The 22,936-nt window shown below is 38.6% G+C and overlaps 1 protein-coding gene across 22 annotated transcripts in view; it reads right to left on the reverse strand.

Moving 5' to 3' along the window:
- DENND1A (DENN domain containing 1A) overlaps positions 1 to 22,936 on the reverse strand; it is a 543,986-nt gene that overhangs the window by 266,429 nt on the left and 254,621 nt on the right. For all 22 annotated transcript variants that reach the window (XR_008509988.2, XR_008509986.2, XM_063714418.1 and 19 more), the window contains 2 exons: positions 18,989 to 19,042; positions 4,323 to 4,433 (listed from right to left, as the gene is read on the reverse strand). Coding sequence is in view for 20 of the 22 variants with exons in the window: in XM_063714418.1 (XP_063570488.1) it covers positions 4,323 to 4,433; positions 18,989 to 19,042 (165 nt within the window). In the remaining 2 variants the exon portion in view is untranslated. The remainder of the gene's footprint in view (positions 1 to 4,322; positions 4,434 to 18,988; positions 19,043 to 22,936) is intronic.

Here is a 22,936-nt window from a genome sequence, read left to right on the forward strand (position 1 = left end):
TCTATTAATGAAATCATACTGAACAGTACATCCTTGTGCATCCCAGTTCCTCACTCAGCTTCTACATTAGAGACATAATCATATTGATAATGCAGTTCATTTTCATTGATCCGATCAATATTCCACTGTGTGACTACACCACAGTCTATCAGTTCTCTGTTGGTAGTCATGAGAATTATTTCCAGGATTTAAATAAAACCGAAGAAAAGCCACTGTGAACATTTTTATACATGTATCCCACCATACATGACCAAGGGGTGTGTGTATACACACAAAATTCCACCTAGGAGTAGAATTGCTGAGTGGTGGGCATACGTAAACGGTTTTGTAGCACATACCCTTCAAATAGTAGTAAATGACATTTCCTAATACATTTCCAATATAACACCTGGCTTTGTCAACCACAAAATTTTTTGCAAACCTAGTGTTTCACTGCTGGTTTTGTTTTTTTAGAGACAAGGTCTCACTCTGTTGTCCAGGCTGGAGTGAAGTGGTATGATCATAGCTTACTGCAAAGCCATGATCCTGGGCTCAAGTGATCTTCCCGCCTCAGCATCCCAAGTAGCTAGGAGTACAGGCACGTTCTACCATGCTGATTTTTAATTTTCTTTGTAGAGACAGGGCTCTCACTATGTTGCCCAGGCTGTTCTTGAACTCCTGGCCTTAAGTAATCCTCCCACCTTGGCCTCCCAAAATGTTGGGATTATAGGTGTAAGTCATTGTGCCCAGCCATAATCACTGTAGTTTTAATGTGCTTTTTGATTATTACTAATGTGGTTGAGTATCTTTCCATACAGATGTTGGCCATTTGTATTTCTTCTGTGAAATGCTAATTCATGCCTTTTGCCAATTTTTCCATTGACAGGCTTGTCTTCTTTTTAATTGTCATAGTTCTGTACTTATTTCCAATACTAATTTTCTGTCAGTTTTTTTATATGGCAAATCTCAGCTTGTGACTTTTCAGTCAGAGAAAAGTATCTTTTAATGAATAAAAGTTCACAATTTTAATATTTTCTTTTATACAATGTATATTTTGGACCACCTTTAAATAAGACTTTCTCTACTCCAAAGATCATCAAGTATTATTCTATTTTGTCTTCTAAATGTTTTTAAATTTTGCCTTTCACATTTAAGTTCTTGATCCATTTGGAATTTATTTTTGTGTGTGTACAATAGAAACAGTCTTCCTTTTTTTCCCATGTAGACAGCCAATTATTGAAAAGTCCATTGATTCCCCAGAGATGCTACAATGCCACCTTTTATGAAATAAAGAGCCCATATACATGTGATCTGTTTTTGGGCTCTCTATTCTGTTCCATCAGCCCATATGTGTATCCTCATCCCACTACTAGCATTGTAATTACTACAGCTTTATAGAAAAGTTTTGATATCTGGTAAAGCAAGCTTCCGCAACCCATTCTTTTTTGTCAAGTATGTTGTGGCTCTTTCTCTGGCTTTTCCATACTAATTTTAGAATTAGGTTGTCAGGTACTATGTAAAACCCTATGGGGGTTTTGAATATAATTGTATACAATCTATACATCATTTTGAAATGAAATAACATCTTCAAGATATTAAGTCTTCTTATTCATAAACATGGTAGTGCTTTCCGTCCCTCTGTTGAGGACCATAAAAGTTTTCCCATTTAATATGTTAATATGTAAGTTATATTAATAGATTTTCTAGTATCACCCTACATTAATGAGTGACACTGGTTGCTAATTTTTCTTTCTTGTGCAGTCTTTGTGTTGAATGTCAAGGTTATACAAGTGTCGCAGGAAAAGTTGGGTTTCGTTTCCTCTTGTTCTAGACTCTTAAGGAGTTTGTCTAAGATTGAAATGATCTTTTCCTTGAGATGTTTGATGAAACACACTTGTAAAACCACCTGGGATGAGTGTTTTACCTGGAAAAATATGTAAAGATATTGATTCAATTTCTGTAAGTTAAATAATCTATTTAATTTTTCTATTTCTTCTGGAGTCAACTTTGCTAATTTATTTTTTCCTATTTTGCCTTAGTTTTCAAATGCTGGCATAGAGTTGCTAACAGTATTTGCTTACTATTTTAAAAATTTCTGCTGCATCTGTTCTTTGTGTTTGTAGATTTATTCCTTTATTTCATTTTAGTTTTGGGAGGAAGAAGAAATAACTTTGTGTGTTTAATCCACCACATTTATGAGAACAAAATCACACAGAAGGTTCATTCTTCCTTATCTATAAGATGGAAGTAATTACAGAACCCACTAAGGCTGTTGTAGTAAGGATTAAATGAGTTCATACATGAAAAGTGCTTAGGACAGTGCATGGCACACAGTAAGGGATCAAAAACATCATGATTAAATGATAGGGAATTCATTTCCACTGAGATGATGTCATGTTTTTGTTGACTGAAATTTAATAATCTAAAGCAACAGTAACTGCTTATGCACTAGACTCTTTCAAAGAGGTGATGATAGATATGGTTGACAGTATTCTCATTCTGAAACTCAGTCTGGGTGTTTGTGCCCTGAAATTATGAACTGCACGTATGGTGTAAAATAAAATGTAAAACAAAGCAAGAGGTCTACTATAGGCTATTCTTAACACATAGCAGGCAATTAAAAAAAAACTGAGTTCTTGACGAGCAATCAATAACCAAAGAAATAATAAAATAATGAAGGTATAATAAAAACTGTAAGGAAAACTCTAGTAGTCTCAGAGAGTTTTCATTATTAGGTGCCTTTTATTCATAAGTAAACACATAACTTGATTTTATCCATAGGCCCTTCATTAGGGAACTCTCCACTTACAAAAATATTTTTCTACTCTCTAACAGAGGGATGCCTATTAGGCATTCTCCTCCCAGTCAATTTCTGTATATAAGTTTTGTCTACAAACAAAAACAACAATAAACCCAGCAAACAGATATTGAATTATTTAGGGGAAAGTAAAGTGACGACTGTGATTTACTTTGAAATGCATAAAAAATAAGATGGGTCACCTGTAATCCTAGCACTTTGGGAGGCCGAGGTGGGTGGATCACTTGAGGTCAAGAGTTCGAGACCAGCCTGGTCAACATGGCAAAACACCATCTCTACTAAAAATACAAAAATTAGCTGGGTGTGGTGGTGTGTGCCTGTAACCTCAACTACTTGGGTGACTGAGGCAAGAGAATTACTTGTATCTGGGAGGTGGAGGTTGCAGTGAGCTGAGATAGTGCCACTGAACTCCAGCCTGGGCGACAGAGTAAGACTCTGTCTCAAAAAAAAAAAAAAAAAAAGATGGATTAATGGATGCTACGGATGATAAATAGTTGAATAAATACATGATAAAGCAACTGGTACAATGTCACTAGTAGAATTTAGATGGAAGTATATCAGCATTCACTGTAAAATTATTTCAACTTTCTATAATGGCCTAAGAATTTTCATAAAAAATATTGGGGAAAATGTGAACTCTTAGCAAGTGAAAAACTAAAATAAAAGGAATATAAAAATATTTATATTATATACACAGCAAAAGTTATATAGAAAGTTCATTATAATTTATAAAAGAAATCAAGACACCTATAAAATAAATGTGAAAGGATATTAACAAAATACAAATAAAAAAATAAACCCATGGAAAATATTCAGTTACCTCTAACCAAAGAGGTAATTTTAAAATTAAAGCAAGCCTGAAATACCATCGCACATCTACTTTCTTAGCAGAATTAAAACACCTGAGCACACGCACGCACGCACGTGCGTGCACACACACTCTCTCTTTCCTAGCAAAGCTGCGGTGAAAATGGTGCACTCATCTACAGCTGGCAGCCTTCACTGTAAACAAGCACCGCCTGTCTGCGAAGCAATTTGGCAGTCCCTAAGTCATAGTGCTTATCAAGTCCTTTGACCTGGTGTCCCACTCCTTAGAATATAACTGTAACAGTCAAAAGAAGCCAAAAGATGTTCATTGCAGTATTATCTACTAAAAGGATTAAATCATAATGAACAACCTAAATGGCCATCAAGAGAAGGATTTAGTAAATAATGACACATCCGTATCATGAAATATGGTGTAGACATTAAAAAATGATAATTGAAGCTCATGTAGAAATCTGCAAAATGTTCATAACACACAATCAAACGGAAAGCTATTTATAATTGACTGTGAGACTACAGGAATAAATGAAATGTGCATTGGCACTGTAAAAAAAAACATGAACAATTAATGAAAATGACATGCTGCCATATAAGGGGACTGTAGCTGACTCCTTTTTCTAAAATTTTCTTTCATCTTGCTGATGTATCTTTCAATTAAAATTAGATCATTAAAAAGCCAGTCTTAAGACTGTCTACTCACAGTGCTGAGTTTGCTGCAAATGATGAGTATCCGGCGTTCGTACAGCATACTGGCGTACAGATGCAACATGTTGTTAACATCCACAGCCACAAAATATTCTGTCAGATTTCTCTAGGAGAAAGAAGAAGGCACGGTTTGTGGCTGATTTTCTTTGTTCTTATTCTAACTGTATCTAATAAGAGCATAAGAAACATAAAATAATCAGAAAGTATACTCTCTTCTTTCCCTGTCTTTTTCTTTCTACCTTGGAGGCCAAATCTCCCACATGTTAAAATCATTAAGCGTAAAGTTGGAAGAGACCTTACAGAGGAAGGAGCCTGAGCAATTACATCTTCGTGTGGTGATTACTTTACAACATGAGGTCACATCCAGCACTTAGGTCAGTTCCTAAAGGTGAGGAGAACAGGAATTCTACATATCTTACAAATGAGGAAACCAAGACTCAGAGAGATTCTCCAAGATGGAACAGTCTAATAAGCAATGAAGACAGGACTGCTGCTCAAATCTTTGGGCCCCAGATCCTAGAACCTTCCCGATGTGCTGTGCCATATGCCTAAGCAAAAGAAAGTACCCAGGGACCAAAATGCTTCTGGCACTGAGCCCGTTTCTGTGCAGGAGATGCCACCCACGAAGGCCAGGAGCTCCTCTCCCTTCATCACTGCTGGTATCCCCTCCTTCACAGTTTACATTCGCTAAAACGGCTCAGCTGGAATTAAGGCAATTTCGAACATTTACAATTTCCAGGTATTTCACTCAAAAGGGGGAAAAAAATTGAAGACAAACAGCAGCAAGTTGTGACAAAGCAGTGTTTGAACTAGCTTTTTTCCCCCCCTGTAGCCTGGGCTTCATTCTTTTAATTAGTACTATAGATTGGTACTCTTCAGATTTCAGAAAAAAAATGGAATGTGTTTCATTTACACAACGCTTTCTATACCCACCTGACTTTAATAATACACATGAATATGCTAATTTCTTCAATGTTACAGGTTTTCAATGCCATACAATATAATCCTCTGAAAATGAAAGGGGTTGGGGAGGGAAGGAATGCTATTGCCAGTGGTTGCAGTTTATAATGATTAAAGATCTATAACCCATAAATTGAAGTAAACCAGGTGGATTTTACATGCAAAATAGCATAAAGTGCTTTTCAACAATATTATGGGCTGGGAGTAAAAATGGGCACTTATCTTATAATTTATTATTGTTTGACTGAAGTACCAGGTTAACCATCAACCTTTATAAATACAGAGCAAGTGAATGAATAGCTCTATATACTAACTACCTATCAAGCGCCAGCCACTGTACCAGACACTGTGGATGTGTAATTGTGCAATCTTCACAAAAATCCAGTGAGGCGTTATTCTTTCCAATATAAAGAAGTCTGGGAGAGGTCAGTAACTGGCGAAGTCAGATCTGACTCCATGGCCTATACACTTTCCTGTACACCACATTGTCCCTCTTATGCACATCTATCGTTTGAAAGGTTCACATCTATTATTAAACACATCACTTAATCTTCAAACTGTTCCTTGAACTAAGTATTATTATCCCTCTATGAAGATGAGAAAACAGTGGCACAGAGAAGTTGTGTAATTTGACAAAGGTCACGCAGTAAGTGGATGTGACATGATTCAGTCCTGAGTGGGTCTGTCTCTAAATCCGTGCTCTTTTTATTCCACACAAAATTGTAGGTAAAACTCATATTTGGAAAAAGAAATGAAACAAAATCAATTATGCCTAAAGAAAGGAAAATGCTTCTGTTAAAAATTACTGTTACCCCATTCACAGAGTGATCTGTATGTGGCAGGCAACAGGTGCTTTTCCTGTGTTCTTTCCAATCTTCCCAACAAGCTTGAGACAGGCATTATCATCTCCATTATATAGATGAGAGATTAAAAAAAAAAAAACTGGAGGCTCAGGAAGTCTCAGTAGACTTCTAAAGGTCACCCAGCTAGAAAGGGGAGAGCCATGTTTCAAAACTAGATCTCCTCAATCCAAAACTCATACCCTAACCGCCACACCAACTTGCCTCTTAACAAACTCAGTGAAAAACAAAACAGCAAACACCAAACGCAGTTGGAAGGAGTCAACCAGTGTATCTTGGTTCCTCCACTGGATGGAGGAACACAGAGCTAATGATGTAAGGGTGGGGTTTGCTCTGAAGATGGTGACATGGCACAGCTCTCCTCACAAACAAAAATACGAGGCCCTTCACTGAGCATTTCAGTAAAAAGCTTAACTGCTGATGAATTACATGAATTTTTCTTTTAGGAGAGGATGAAAGTAAAAAGAAAATAGAAATGAGGAGCTTAAAGAAGGCCAGAAAGCCCATTAGCACTTTTGACAGATCCAAAGATAACTCTGAAGCCACCAAAACGTGGCCTCAAGAGTCTGCCAAGAAGCTTCACGCTGGGGAGAAATATGTTACACAGCTTGCCGTCCAAATAGGGAGACACAGCGTCAGAGACAAATCCTGCGCCTTATTTTGGTGGGAGAAAAAAAAATCACAAGGATACTTTTGTGGATGGGAAGGGAACATTTCTGAAATAAAAACACCATTTGATTGAGGCATGTCCCCCATCTCCAATCAGATTCTGAGGGACTCAGGTGCTTGTTCCAAAAACTCTACACAGGTATGTTAAAAATATGTAACATTTAGCCAAATTCTCTCTAAACTGTCATGTACTTTTTTGGTATTTCTCATCCCATCTGTGCTGATTACCAAGATATTTGTGTCTAAACAGAAGCTGTCTTTCTTATCTGCTTCCTCCCCTGCCTCTTTCCTTCTGGGATGCCACCCGCCTGAGCGGGTGGGAGTGGGTGGGAGTGCCAACAGCCCTGGGAACCTCGCTCAGCCGTGGGAGCACCTGTGGGGCAGAGCAGGGCCCCGGGAGCAGCTGCAGGGAGCACTCGCAGTTCCCATCAAGCCTCAGTTCAGAAGCACGCCCCATGGAGTCAGGAATCTCCCTCCCCCAGCCACACCAATCCTTCCTCTCTCAGGCCTGCCATGCCTTTTCATACCCACAGGCCTTTACTTCTGCTGTGTCCTCTGCCTCGAATGCCCCACTCTTCCACGCTTACTTTTCAAGGCCCAACTCCAGTGTCACCTCCTCCCGGGAGACTTCCTCAATTCATTTGTCAAGTTCTCCTGTATGCTTCCATTGTCCCCATCTTACGGTAACTCAGTTTTAAGTATGTTTTGCCACGAGACAGAGGTCCTGTTAAATGAAGCTGCTTCTCCCATCATCCAGCAGTTTGATGACAGCAAGCTCGGTGCATGGAAGAAGCAATGGCTGAGGGTGCTGGTCCCTCACTCAGGCGAGAGCAGTGCAGTGAGGAACGCACCAGCCCAGAAGATGGACCAGGTGGGACATTAGGAGGAACGTAGCATGTGACTCCAGAAAGCCTGGCTCTGAGCCGGATGAAGCAATTGATTACTCAGTAATGGTGAAGAACCCGCAGAAAAAGAACTGCCACTGGAAGCTACACAAAGACCGGTAAGTAACTGGGGATGGCGGAGGGAGGAAGGGGTGACTTTCCATGGTATCTGTGGCTACATGTATTAAAAATGTAAATAAATTAGTGGTTTATCAGGTAACTGGGGTGAGGGCTGCACACAGAAGCAGGTGTTCATTTTGCAGCCAGGCCGAGCATATTTCTCCGATGGGTAAGATCAGAGGATAGAAGGGAGGGCTTCCGCGGCAGGCTGTCCTCAGTCAAGACTACAGCCAGAACACATTATGAGCTTCTGCTGATAAAAGACACGAGATAAGCCACTCTCCCAGCACTTTGCTTCTTCTGTGGACTAAATCCTCATCCTCTCATTTCTATCTCCTATAATCAGGCAATCAACACACTCTTATTTAACTCCTACTATGTGCCTAGCACCCTCCTGGGAGCTAGGCCTGCAGAGATAAACTAACTGTGATCTCCATTTTCTTGCTTACTCTAGGGTGGGAGGGACATTAGACTCAGAAATCCAGTATTCAACGTACCGTGGTTGAGGCTACACTCCAGGCATGGCTGAGAAGCCTCACTCCCCTTGATGGATATGCAGGGGAAGGCTGGAGAAAGTGTGACAGAGAAGACATTTGGTCTGAGCCTCCAAACAGGGGTTCACTCAGTGGACGAGGGAAGAAGCATATTCCAGGCAGAATATGCTTCCCGACAGGGTGGGGAGAGGAGCGCACACGCAGGGAAGAGAGTGAGGGGCAGGGCGGGGCAGGACAGCAGGGGGCAGGGGAGCTAGGGACAGGGCAGTGCTGAAGGATCCTGACATGATCCTATTTGGGTTTCAGAAAAATCTTCGTAGAGCCTCTGTGGAAGACAGGTAAGAGGGCAAACAGGAGGCAGGACAGTCAACTAACAGGCTGCTGCCATATTCTGGGAAAGAAATGATTAAAATACATTAAAAAACCAATTCAGACAAAAGCTGTGGGTGTACATGTCATGGATGTCCATAAAGTGGAATCACAGGACTTGATGATGAATTAGACTTGGGGAGGGAAGGAGAAAAAAATCTCAAGTGACCCCTGGACTTCCAGATTACTATGCACCATACTTGTCTACTTGCCCAAATAGGTTTTTAAAGGGAGAGTCCATTCTTTTAATAAAGGATAAATCTTCCTCCTAAAGCACCATAATTCCTGTCAAACATGGTGTCCCTGGCCACCTCGTCCTAGGCTTAGTGTCCTGGGCTGTAATGCCACCATGGCTGAGCCTAAGTAACCACTTTCTTCATTCTCCGCCAATTACTTCTCTGTGTGACTCACCTACTTGGAAAGGAAAACCTTGCTTCGAGGACTAGTTCCCAGTTTCTGTGCTCAAAAGGTCTCGGTTTTCTTAGTGCCAGTTAAGTTTTTAGGCTTGAGGCTATTCCTTTCCTACTCATGGAGTTCAAACATTATTTCAGTTACACATACATTTATGTCCCCATGAGCATGTGCCTCTCCACCTAGCATCTCTTCTGGCCACACTCTCTAGGGCTGGGTAGCACAGCTACAAAGCTATCCACCACCCAGGCTGGAAAGGGCTCAAATCTGACGAAGGTCTCTGGACAGAGCAGCCTGCAAGGTGCACTTCAGAAGAAGCCTGCAATGCACAAGCTCCTTAGACTCTTGGCTCCCACTTCTCATCTCTGCAAAGAAACGTTGGTAAACGTCAGGTCCAGTGCGAACCCCCTGTGGCTCTAAATCCAGACAAAGAGAAAGGGAATGGCACCTGGCAAAACCCCCATCCTCCCAGGAGAAGCCTTATAATGGCTGCTCCCTTCTAACTGTCCCTGCTGGCTCCTGCACCAATCCAGGTGGCTGGGGACTTGAGGCTCACTGTGATCCATGCCTGAGGTTATGAAGCAGGTGGGGGTGGTGGCGATGGGGGGAGTTGGAGTGGGGTGGGGATGGGAGGGGATATAGTGGGGCTTAGAGAGAAAGCGTCTTAGGTTCAATACCTTAGGGAAATGAGATAATCCTCAAACCAAAGAACTGACTCTAAGCTGGGTACTCCTTGGAGCCTTCGAAACAGATGCTAGTCCGCCCCACTGTCTGTCATTTTATTAGTCTTTGTGACTTTCCACTTCATACATGGTACACATGATAAAGACCTACTGTCTTGTGTCTGAAGGCAGCTTCCAAGGCAAGAGGCTTGGTTTTGTCAGTGGGTCTTGTTTACTGAAATAACTCCTATTCAAATTATTTTACCATAATAAAAATTTTTAAAACCCTCAACTGATTTTTTTTTTAAGAATTTAGGTAACCTTAGTTGGGAGGGATTCTTTAAAGGGAATTATAAATTTGGATTCTAAAACAATCTGCTTAAGAAAGAATCCCAGAAATTCACATAAGCAATCAAATCAGAGAAGAGTATTCTAGAAAGGAAAGCAGAGTTTACTCAGAGGTCAACTTTCATCCCTCCATGTGAATAGAAAAACCATTAGAATAAACAATTACCTGACAACTCTTAAGAGCAACAATGGAATTCTCTATAATCGCAGTTCTTGATAATAGGTCTTCTACTACCACTTCAACTTTGTTTATGTTTGAAAGTCATGATGAGTTCATAAATCTTTTCTATATCATGGTGCATCTTTTGACAAAGTGGAGTCTGGGCAATGTTATATGTAACTGTCCATTCTAACTGCTTTCCTCGCATCATTAACCACTTGGTATGACACCAACGAGATAATTAAGACAGGTTTGTTTAATATTCCAAATGAAGGTCTATATGATTATCCATTAATCAAAAGTAAACTTCAAAACCTGGACACTAAAAAAAAATCCTTTATACAGCTGGTTTACAATGTAATTATTACTACATAACTGTTCACGATCTGTGACTTTTTTTTAAATGCAGGTCAATTGTTTAAAATTTATAAAGATTTATGCTCATTTAATTATTGCCTGCATAAAATTCACTCCTACATGTGTTATCTTGATAGACAGAGAAAACCCTGATGAGAAATTACAGAGTGATAGTTTTTCAGTGAAAAGAAAGAAAATATTTTTACAAAGAAATTGTAGAAATAATGAGAATTAACTTCAATGGGGATCTGAAAGGGAAAAGAATTAATTTTTTACATTTGCTTTTCATTAATGTCTTGCAGACAAATTGGCCCAAAAGCCAACTGAAAGGAATTGTTCTTTTCTCTTCTCCTGGGGGTGGCTACATGTTAATTCATTTATTCAGTCATTCGTTCAGTCAATAAATACATATTGGGCATCTATTCTGTTCTGGGTACAGTGCTACAGTGAAAAAAATACTGATCCCTGTCCTTAGAGAAGGAGAGAGGACATTTTACCAAACATTCATTCAATTAATTATGTAACTTACATGTATGATGAGCAATTTCTTAGATGGGCAGAGGGAGCCACGGAGCCAGGGCCCAGACCCAGCAGCATCTCAATGCTCAGATCATATCGACTGAGGTGTGAATCCTGGTTTTAGCACTTCCTGGTTTGGCAAGTTACCTCACATCTCTGGGCTTCATTTTCTCTCCAGAACAGAGATAACAACCATACTAAAGGCTGTTGTGAAGATTTCATAACATAACAAACAGTGCCCGATCTGATCCACAGTGGATGCTCAATAAATACCAGCTCCTTCCTCTCTTTTTTTACACTAACACTTCTCTGAAGCTGTCCAGGAGAACAAGATTATCTGGTGATAGAACATTATTAAGTTCCACATCCCAAAGCCTATTTATCCTTTTTGTTGCTTATGTTCCTTAGAGGAGATAATCAATAAATATTTACAAACCATCTATATTACAGGCAGCGGAGCCCTGGGCTCCATCTGCCACACCAGTTCCAAGCTTCAGACATTCTGGTGTGAAAAGGGTCTGCTAAGACAATTTCAAGGCCCCATGAAATATATGCCCCATGAAAGGAAAAGAATTAATCTCCATAACCATGAATATGAGAAAAATCTAGAAAAGATGTGCTCCAAGAACAATGTTCTTCAGCTCTCAGCCACAACTCAGATCACAAGGGAGGTTAAGACTAGAATTCTGGGAGAGCCAAGAAAAGGAGAAAAAGAAACAGACCATTGAAAGCAGCATCTCCATCAAACCAGACGTTGTCCTTGGAACTCTACATTTAATACTTCATGAGTTTCTCACATTTTCCTTTTGTAGATAAGGACCTAGAGGCTCCAAGAGTATAAGTACATTGCCCCAAGGTACCAGGGTAACGAAGCCCAGAGTCTGGTTGTCTCTAAAATTCATGTTCTTTCCACTACACCAGATCATAAAGGATTAACAACCCCACAGTTATTGCTTGTTTCAATTTGCAATGCAGCAATTTAGTAATTTTAAATTAATCCTTGAAAAATCATCAAGAGATTAATATGCAAATTTCAACATTGCTAGAGCTCAATAGTGATTCTATGTCAAAAACCACACAAATTGGTCCTACAAAAGTTCAGATTCTCCTTAGAGGAAAGGCTTTCCTGCTTCATTTTGTAATTTGCTATATATTTTAAAAAATCATTTCTTTTCCTTTTTTTCCTCATGAATAGAACACATCAATTCCAGGGAGGCAGTGGGGTACAACAGAACAAAAGCTTACAAACCTCGGTCGCTACACTGTGCTTACGAGCAGACCGTGCCACCTCAGCTCTGTGAGCTCTGGGCTCCCTGTCTAAAACGGGGCTCATGTCTACCCATCTCGGAGTAGCTCTAAGGATTAAAGTGGAATCATGTACGGTAGGAGTCTGGCAGATTGGTATTACCATTCCGCTTAGAAACAAACAAGGCTAGCCTTTTACTGGTTTGCAAAGGAGGATTTAGGGACAATGGGTCATGCACAGGGAATTGGTTCATTAGTAGCAAAACCAGCAGAAGGAATGTAAATTTTTAAAATAGTGGGGGCAGGAGAGGTAGCATACAGTGCAGACAGGCTTTGGAGGTAAGGCTATGAGAAGACTTAAAAAAAAACTTCCTAATCTCAATTGCAGTTTTGAAAAATTAGAAATGATCAGAATTTCCAGGTACCTTAAAATGAAGTTCATAAGAAATTATTTGTTCTTAAAAGAAAAAAAAATTTGTTTAATGAACCTAACCTAGGCAATCATTTTTATCATAACATTATTTATAGTAGAAAATGTAAATGTCTATTAGTAGGAAAAGCATAGTTAAAACAGTTAAATACAGTGAATTAAACATACATTTATCTTTTCTCTCTCCTGATACCAGCCTCCCAGAAAAAGTCACAGTAAAAGAATTTTAAAAGGCACAAACGCCGAAAAACAGGAGAAGAATTAGTAATGGAAGAAAGAGATCAAATTTTTGAAAGCCAAAAAGCAGATGTGACTAAAGAAGTGGTTTTCAAGCTGGGGCCATTAGTCCCCCAGGGGATATTTGGCAATGCCTGGGGACATTTTTGGTTATCACAGCTGGAGGGGAATGTGCTACCATCATATAGTGAGTAGAGCCCAGAGATGCTTGCTAAACATCCTACGATGTATAAAACAGCCCCATTCAACAAAGAATGATCTGGCCCAAGCTGACAAGCATGCGACTGAGGTTGAGAAGAAAAGCTGAAAGCTACAGATGAGGTGGGCAGGCACAGCACCGAGCATTCAGCCCAACTCATAGCACAAAAAGAATTCCAAAAAGGAACTGGAGACACCCAGAATCTCTGAAGGCTAGGAGAGGGGGTGCAAATAAAAATATGAGTAATTCAATCCCAAGGATTTCCTCTCCCAGCTCAATGAGCTAGTCAACAGACTTTCCCGCACCTCTCCAGAGGAATATGTGTTTACTTTCTAGAAGAACTGAACCAGAAAGGCCTGGGGACACCAGGTATAGTTGAGGATGGGCAATAAATCCTTACACTGAAAATGAGTATTAAACAAAGGTATACATATTAGATGTTGACATGTCATAACCTACCATTCCTACTCAGCTTCCAGAACACTGGTAATAAAGCATACACTACCTAGGCAAAGAAAACAGACCAAATCCAAAGAAAAAGATTCTGATACTGATATTTGAGAGGCCACTGCCCCCAAAATAGCCACACTAGTTCCAAGCTCCAGAAATGACTGACAGAGGATTCAGTCAGCTTTTTAGTGCCTCACTCTTAAATGTGACGGGGCAGCCATTTGAGGAAAGGCTCTACAGTGAAAGTTATGGAACACAACAAACAGAAGATAGGGATGTTGAGCAAGAAAATAATACAAGGAGAAGAACAACTTTTAAAATCTATAAATAACAGTCTCACAGATGAGTGAAAATATTAATATAATGGCAGAAGTAAATTTCCAAAGATGGAAAGATTCGCTGAAGAAAGTAGAGAGAAAACGAAAAGAGAGAGATGGAAAATAGGAGAGAAAAAACAAGAAAATTAGAGGATCAGTACAGGATATTTAACATTCTATCATAGAGGCCCCAGAGAAAGAAAGAAAAATGAAGAATAGTTTTTCAAAGAAATGTGAGAAAAGTTCTCAGCTCTAAAGGACATGAGTTTCCATATTAAATGGAACCACCAAGTGCCCAGCACAATAGATGAAAACAGGCCCCTAGCAAGGCACATCACTGCAATTTCAGGATACCAGGAGAGACCACCAAAGGATGGTTACAATAAATAAATCACAGGAATCAGAATGGCTGAGACTTCTTAGTTGCAACAGCAAAGCTAGAAGTCAGTGGAGAAACATCTTCAAAGTTTGGAAGATAGAGTAATTTCCAACCTAGAGTTCTATACCCAGTCAAACTATCAAAAGAAGAATAAAGAGGCTGGTCTCACGCTTGTAAATCCAGCACTTTGGGAGGTCAAGGCAGGTGGATCACTTGAGGTCAGGAGTTCAAGACCAGCCTGGCCAACATGGTGAAACCCCATCTCTACTAAAATATACAAAAATTAGCCAGGTGTGGTGGTGTGTACCTGTAGCCATGATTATTTGGGAGGCTGAGACAGGACAATTGCTTGAGCCCAGGAGGTGGAGTTTGCAGTGAGCCGAGATTGTGCCACTGCATTCCAGCCTGGACGACAGAGTGAGACTCTGTCTCAAAAAAAGAAGAGAGTTATTTTTAGTCATGCTAGGTCTAAAAATGTTGCCTCTAACAAGCACTTTCTCAAGAAAACTACTGGCGCATGTTTCACCAAAATGAGGGAATGAAATCAAGAATGAGAAAGATGTGAAACCCAAGAATGCTTATGTGACAAAAAGTTGTGTAAGAAAGGAAAGGTAATCTACTAACTGCTTCAGCATGCTCATTAAAATGTAAACATTAACTTCTGATTTAATGTAAAAATTTTCTAAAGGTATAGAAAGAATGGGAGAGGGGAAATATGTGACTGAGAGAACATTATTCTGTGTGTTTCAGGGTGGGGAGTGTTATAGGTGGTAAAAGACCGAAACTCTCATCTTCTATAGGAAAATCAATAAGTGATATCTGTAACAGAAAAAAAATAAGATTTAGCAATACGAATAAGTTATTCAAAAATACAGAGGGAAACACAGCTGCTAAAAACTTCAAAGTAGCTGGGCAACTTGAAAATTGCTGGTTTTCATCAACAACTATGTAGTACTACATGTTTTCAAGCCATTAATATGAATTACTTTCATAAGACTAAAAATACCACTAAATAAGTATGTCATTAAAAAGGATGAAGTAGGTAGATATGAACACTTTTTGGAATATATTAAACCAAAAAATGAGTTGCTAAACAAGTATGAATAGCATCATATTTATGTTTAAAAACCATCTACAACACACACAGGTACTCACACACGTAACACTAAATTCCTAGAGAAAGGTTTCATCAAACACTGGAGGGAGAGTGGGATTGGGGTTGGAGGGGATGGTGGTAATGGAGGCCTTTCATTTTTTTCTCTATGTATCAGTATTTTAATCTTTTACAACAAAATATTTATAAAGAATTTTTAATAACACAGGTAAATGTTCATGGTAGATTGTTACATGAAAAACAGATATAAAGTGCGTACATTTTGTGTGCTTTTAAAAATGTAAGTTTTGAAACTTAACCAAAAAAAAAACCAAAAGAATACTGTTGTCTCAAACAAAGTATTACTCAACCCCCAGTGTAAGCAGTGGAAATTAACCTGCTCTGAATAAAATAGGAGCAGGGATCCAGTGCTCTGATCAGTTAGCCATCTACCTCTGTGAGGCCTTCCAGGACTCCCAAAGCAACACTGGGGTTCCCGGTTGCACACTTTGAAAACTACATGTCATAAAAAGGAAGGGTGAAAAAACTCAGAAACAGATCTCTGAGAAGGAAGATTATGCCTGATTTTTCTTTCGCTGTTGTATGATACACATACACACATACCTTTCCCATGATTTGGTCTGTTTAAGTAATAATTATCTGTTCCTGAAACACCTATATAACCACCTAAACCTGATAGATTTTTTGAAGGATGGAGATTGAAATAGAGCTTTATTAATCTTTTCAAGTTAAAATTCTATATTCATATTGCCTGTTTCTCAGGCCAACTATCACTTGTCTTTTTCTAGAAAATTTTCTCTTTTCACAATCTTTAACTTTATCGAATAAGTTTAAAATTTTATTCTTTTCACAAATTCAGTTTTTAAAAACTATTTTTCAATTTTACTTTAACAATATTCCCTAATAAATTAAATTATAATTTCTTTTTCTAGTTTTGGTTATTTTTTATTACTATTCTTTTTTTTTTTTTAGCTTCTTGAAAGTCAAGTTCATTGTTTTCTAAATTTTTTATTTATATAAAAGCATTCAAAGCTATGAATTTTCCCTAGAGTGTGGTTTTGGCCACATCCCTAAGGTACTTGTTTAGTGTCCTCATTGTCATTAATTTCTAAATAATAACTAATCTCAATTTTTATCATCTTTGATCCAACTGCTATTTCAAACAGATTAATATTTTTAAGGCTTTAATTAATTTATTATTATAGTTTTTGTTCACTGCCATAAAAGACAGTGACCTGTGAGAGTTTAGTATGCTCTATTTTGAAATTTTTGGTGTGATTTAGGTACATGATCAATTCTTATAAATGTCCCACGGCATTTTAAAATAATCCTTCAGTAGCCTCCTTCATAGCCAGAGTATGCCTCTGCTTCTGCTCTTCCTGCATTACTTTCCCACCTCTTTTTGGATTTCTCCACTGTCTGTACTGAATTGACTGCAACTATCAGTAATCATCTCCTTTATATTATGTAAATTCCCAAACTTTCTGGCTCATGGTAGCTTCCTCTGTCATTAGGGAAATATTTTTCTCCTTTCGTTCATCATTTCAATGGAATTTTCTGAGAGATGAAAGGTAAAAATCACGGGCTCAAAGTATAGCACATTATGTAAGAGCTCAGTCTCAAGAATCCAGAAAGACCAATATTTGAATTCTGATTTTACCATTTATTTCCTGTAGGATATTGAATATGTGACTTAAATTTTCAGGGCTTCTGTTTCCTTATATTAAATAATTTTGGTAGTTACCATGTAAGTTTGTTGAGAGAGCTAAATGAGAAAATGGAGAAAAGCACCAAATATATAATATTTCGAGTAGTAGTACTCAATCAACATTAGCTATTGTTGTTGAAATGGGAACTCTGGTCTGAATTTTTTATTAGTTAATGTCAAACAAAAAGGATGCAACATTTTCTACCACAGTCTGATCATACAGATAATATACTACATGGATATGCTTGACAATCCCAACTTATCAAGACTGTTATCTAATCACAATACTACAGCCTAACTTCATTCATTACATTTGATCACCTGACATTTGTAACCTGTTCTATAGAAAACACTTGGAAAAATTTCCTTTCTGTGAATCTACAGTAGTTATGAAAAAGTATACTACATATTCCAGTACTTTTCTTATCAAGTATTCAAGTATATCCCCAAAAGAATTGAAAGCAGAGACTCAAACAGGCATTTGTACACCAAGGTTCAAAGCAGTATTACTGATAATAGCCAAAGGGTAAAAACAATATCTATTAATCTCAGCATCTATTGCTGGATGAACAGATAACGCAAAATGTGGTCTACATATACAATGGAATATCATTTAGCCTCAAAAAGGCAGGCAATTCTGACACATGCTTCAACGCAGATGAACTTTGAAGGTATTATGCTAAGTGAAATAACTCAGAACAAAAGGACAAATATTGTATGATTTCACTTACGTGAAGTACTATACGGAGAGTAGTCAAATTCACAGAGACAGAAAGCAGATTGATGGTTGCCAGGGGTTGCAGAGACAGGGTAATGGGGAATTGCTTAATGAGTACAGAGTTTCAGTTTTGTAAGATACAAAAAGTTCTGGACATTGACTGTACAAAATATGAATGCATTCGAAACCACCGAGCTGTACACTTAAAAATGATTAACATGGTAAATTTTATGTTATGTATTTGTTACCACAATTTTAAAAAAGTAATCAAGTGTCTAAGTGGTAGACATTCTTTATCTGATTCTACATAGTACTATTTATAATCATAGTAAAACATTTTGAAAACATGTCATGCAGCTAGACTAGATATGTCATTCAGCTTGTTCAGAAGGCAAACATCAACCTTCTGCTCTCTCACACTCTAGTTCACTGCTCCTACGTCCTTTGGAGGTAGGGATGGAGGCCCTCATGCTTCACCCACAAATACTTTATTTTATTTTCTGAAAGGTAAATATACAAAGGTAAGAAGTAGAAGTGTAATTCTGCTTGAGTAGATCTACCCTAATAAACCTCTATTTGGAAAATTCTTTATATGGAAACATTTCACTTATAATAGCAGAAATGAGAAACAACCTAAATGTTCTACAGTGAGAGAATGGCTAAACTACAGAGTAAATGGAATATTAGATAGTTGACAAAAATAAGTCTTATGAATGAAAATGGAAAAGATGTTTTTATAATGGGTGATTTAACTATGTAAAAATACATTCTAAAAAGAGGGAATCAAATATCATATTAATACATAATTACCTTTGAGAAATAGGAATAACAATCCCTCCTTGTCTTTATACTTTCTATACTTTGCAAATATTCTCTATTTGTTTTTGTTTTTATAATACACTTCAGTTCTTACACTTTTGTTTTTATAATGTGTTTTTTAAAAATCATAATTTTTATAATGATACTTTAAATCACATCCTTTATTTATTAAAACAAATAGGCAGAAAACAGAGAAGAATAAAAATTTAATTTTTTCTTCCCAAGTACTTACATTCTCAGGTATGCTGGGAAGTTCTCTGGTATCAGGCACAGTAAAATAAGAATGCTAGAAAAGAAAAGCAAAAGTGATTTATTTCTGCTAAAATGTATAACAATTGCATTACTCAGAATTCAGGTAAATGATTGGAAAATATTTCCTTACTCAGAAAAGGCAACGGTTTCACTCAGAAGAAACACCCATGGAATATTTTCTTTGGATAATGTCAGATTGAACCAGATGCATTAAATCATCACTTTGGTAGATGGAGTTCTTTTCTATGAGAGGAGAACTTCTTTGGGAGATATAAATGAAGAGTTCAGGCCAGGAGTGTTGGCTTATGCCTGTAATCTCAGCACTTTGGGAGGCCAAGGCAGGCGGATCACATGAGGTCAGGAGTTCGAGACCAGCCTGGCCAACATGGTGAAACCCTGTCTATACTGAAAATACAAAAAAATTAGCCAGGCGTGGTGGCGGGTACCTGTAATCCCAGATACTCAGGAAGCTAAAGCAGGAGAATCGCTTGAACCCGGGAGGTGAAGGTTGCAGTGAGCTGAGATTGTGACACTGCACTCCAGCCTGGGCGACAAGAATGAAACTCTGTCTCTAAATGAATAAATAAATAGTTCAAAGAGGTTAAATGGCTAAACACACGAAAAAGGCGTTGGTTTCATAATTTATTGTTCAGTGAGGCAAGTGTATTCTAGGAACAAAATATCACCAGATTCACTCAGTGATGATTTTTACCAACCAAACCTGTCATCTCATTTCAGCATCTGAGATTATATTCATCTACAAAATGTGGCCAAAATCTGCCCCAAAGGCCTAAGTGATGTTAGGAAGAGCTCCAGTTGCTGCAGCACTGGAGCTGAGACCACTGCAGATGACTAAGAGTGGAGAAATTCTGCCCCCGAAGCCCACTCCATCATAAGCCTCCTGACTGGAGACTCAGTGGAGTTGAAAAATTGACCTCTTCAAAGAACGTCCAATGAGGCATCTCCATATGCAACAAGCATGCATCCCTGAGTTAAATGACAACAGGCTGAACTGATGGCACCTCCTTTGCTGCTATTAAAGACTCAGAAGACAATGGCAAGCAGGAATGGAAAGAGCTTGGTGCCAGCCAATTGAAGATGGGATTGTGCAAAGGCCAGGAAAGGTCACATGCAGAGAAGGTCAGCTTAGCCATGGCCTAAGTTCAAACCTGGACCCCCAAGTGACATTTCAGGAAGTTGTCCACCCCAACCCCCACTCTTGGGTGATTGCAAAATAGGTAGGTGTCTAGAAGAATGAGTTGTATAGGCTTTCTGAAATGAAAGGCCCTGGGGACAATCGTAATGATGATGATGACAACAATAATAGTATAAGGTACTTGTCCAATATTCAACAGATATTTGTTGAATACCTGCTACATGAAAGGCATTATGTCTAGTACTCTGTAAATATTATCTCTAATTCCCATAACAAATTTTGAGATAGATATTATCTCCATATTACAAATGGGTAAATTAATGCTCAGAGGTCAAGTAGTCAGTCCAAGGTCACACAGCTAGTAAGTGGCAGAATATGGACCAAAACTAAATCTGTGTAACTAGAGCTGTGCTCTTTCCACCACGACAGACTGTTATACCTGTGCTTTTTATGGCAAATGACAGCTAAAGGGACTTGAACAAATAAAAAAGTAAAAAATAAAAAGTATAAAAAAGATAACTTAAAAAAGCCTTCTTTGATGCATTATTCCAAAATCTGTGTGTACATCAAAATACTACCTATGAAGTATTACAGTAGAGACGGTGTAGCGTGGGAACTAGTGATTAATTCAACAATGAGGATTAAAACAGGAAAAGTAATATGCAAGGTTCCAATATGACTCCATGAGATACCAACTTCTATACCAAAGGGCTAGAAGTTTAGTTGAGTAACAAATGGCCATATGGTGATTATGTAGCTCAGCAAATTCACTTAATAGCACAGAACCTGTTTTTGAATCTATAAATGGGAATCATATTATCTACTTCAAAACTGTTATGAAGAATAAATGTTATATATATGAAATGCCTACCATTCAAAAAATCGTATTTTAATACAAAATTATTATTGCTGTGAACTGCTAGTTCATATTACTATTTTTATCATCACTCATATCAGACACACAGAAATATACTCTTGCAGAGAGTGACTAGAGACAAAAAGTCCAGGATTAACATTTTATCAACATTTCAGGACGTATAACCTAGATGAGAGTAGCCCTTCAAAATCAGAAATGCAATATGGAGAGAGGAATTCCCAGTGAAAAGGAAAGAAAAAAAAAATCTGCCTTTACAGATGCAATTGATAGTAAATAGTGAGCCAACACAATTCCAAAACCAAGTAGTCCCCAGGCTGTCCTTTGAGATTCTGTCTTGCTCCATTGCCCATGAAATGCTGGGGACCAGGGGAGGTCAGAAACATTCCTAGAAACCACTGGCATGAAACAGCTGCGCCACCCCAGTAGTTCCTGCTGCCCCTGAGATGGCTTGTCCTTGAGGCCTGGCATGCACGCTGCCTGAGCAGCCATTTGAAGGAAGGAGTGGACCTTCCTCCCCAGCAGCTGGTGACCCAGCCAGGCTACTCCACAGCTACCTGTCGGATGTCATTACAGACTGAAGTGGTGAGATCAAGCTGCTTAGGAAAAAGGACAGAGACAAAGGCAGGGTTGCTTAGCTATACAGCAAGGACTGGGGCAGGTTTAAAGCTCATTTTTTCATCTTTTCCAGATGGTCTCCCCTGCCGTATGAGAATTTTTGTAACAAGGTTTCTTTCTTTCCTATGCTCTATTAAAACGGGCAAAAGTCTCTGTAAATTCATTTTTTTCTTCCTTCCTTCCTTCTCTCCCTCTCCTTCCACACAAACGGCACAGTGGAAAGACCATAGGCTTGAAGTTAGCCCTGGCTTTGAAAACTCAAGTCTTATCTTATTAACCACATGACCTTGGAAGGGCAGGTATCTTTTCCTCTTGAAACCTCATCCATGAAATGGGAATGTTCATATCGATTTTGTAAACTTGTTTTCAATATTAGAGATACATATTTAGTATAAATTAGGAACTTATTAAAATAGTAGATCTATTATTAATTACTGGTAGTAACACTGCTTTCAATTTTATCATCATTCTGAAAAAACCTACAAGGAATATTAATTTTCTTTAGGAGGGGAGATACCTTTCTACCACTGAATACCAACACCGTACCTGGTTCTATGAAGATGAAAGACAAAACTCTTAAAATTTTCAGGCCCCATGACACAAGGGAAAAAGCCCCTGGATAATAATCAATACTTGGTCAAAGTATGTTCATCTGAGAATTCTGATGAAGGTACTGACAAGGGCTTTGAGGGTTTGACCTAGGGAATTAGAGAATTCCTGGAACCAAAATATGGAAAAGATCTCCTACACCTCTTCTGATGCCTTATCTGACAGATGAGGAAATTGAAGCCCACAAGGTTAAAGGTCCTGATTAAGATCACTCAGGTCATTGGCAAGACAATGACTAGGATGGAAATCTCCCAATTGGTATTTCAGAGCACAGTGCATAACATGTAATAGCAGTATATATTTAGAGGCATTCAAAGAAACTATTACTATAGGCCAGGAACAACATTAAGCACTCTCCCGCTCTGTCCTCAAGGGACACATCGTCCAGTGAGGGGGACAGGAAAAGGAATCATTCCAATAGGGTGTAACTAAGTACCACAAAGTGTGCAAGATGCTTGGAGGTAATCTTAGCAAAACCTACGAGGTATCAAGGGAGGGTTTCTCTGGAAATAAAATCAGAATTGAGTTCTGAAGGATGAATATGTGTTACCCTGGCAAACAGGGGAGAGGAAATGTTGAAAGCTGAGGGTGCAGGATGGGCTTCAGCAAAGAGACATGCACAGCAGTGCTGTGGGGCGAGGGTGATACAGGGAGACTGGGACAGGGACTGA

This window comes from Pongo abelii, chromosome 13, assembly GCF_028885655.2.
Source record: "Pongo abelii isolate AG06213 chromosome 13, NHGRI_mPonAbe1-v2.0_pri, whole genome shotgun sequence".
In the NCBI taxonomy this organism is placed as follows: domain Eukaryota; kingdom Metazoa; phylum Chordata; class Mammalia; order Primates; family Hominidae; genus Pongo; species Pongo abelii.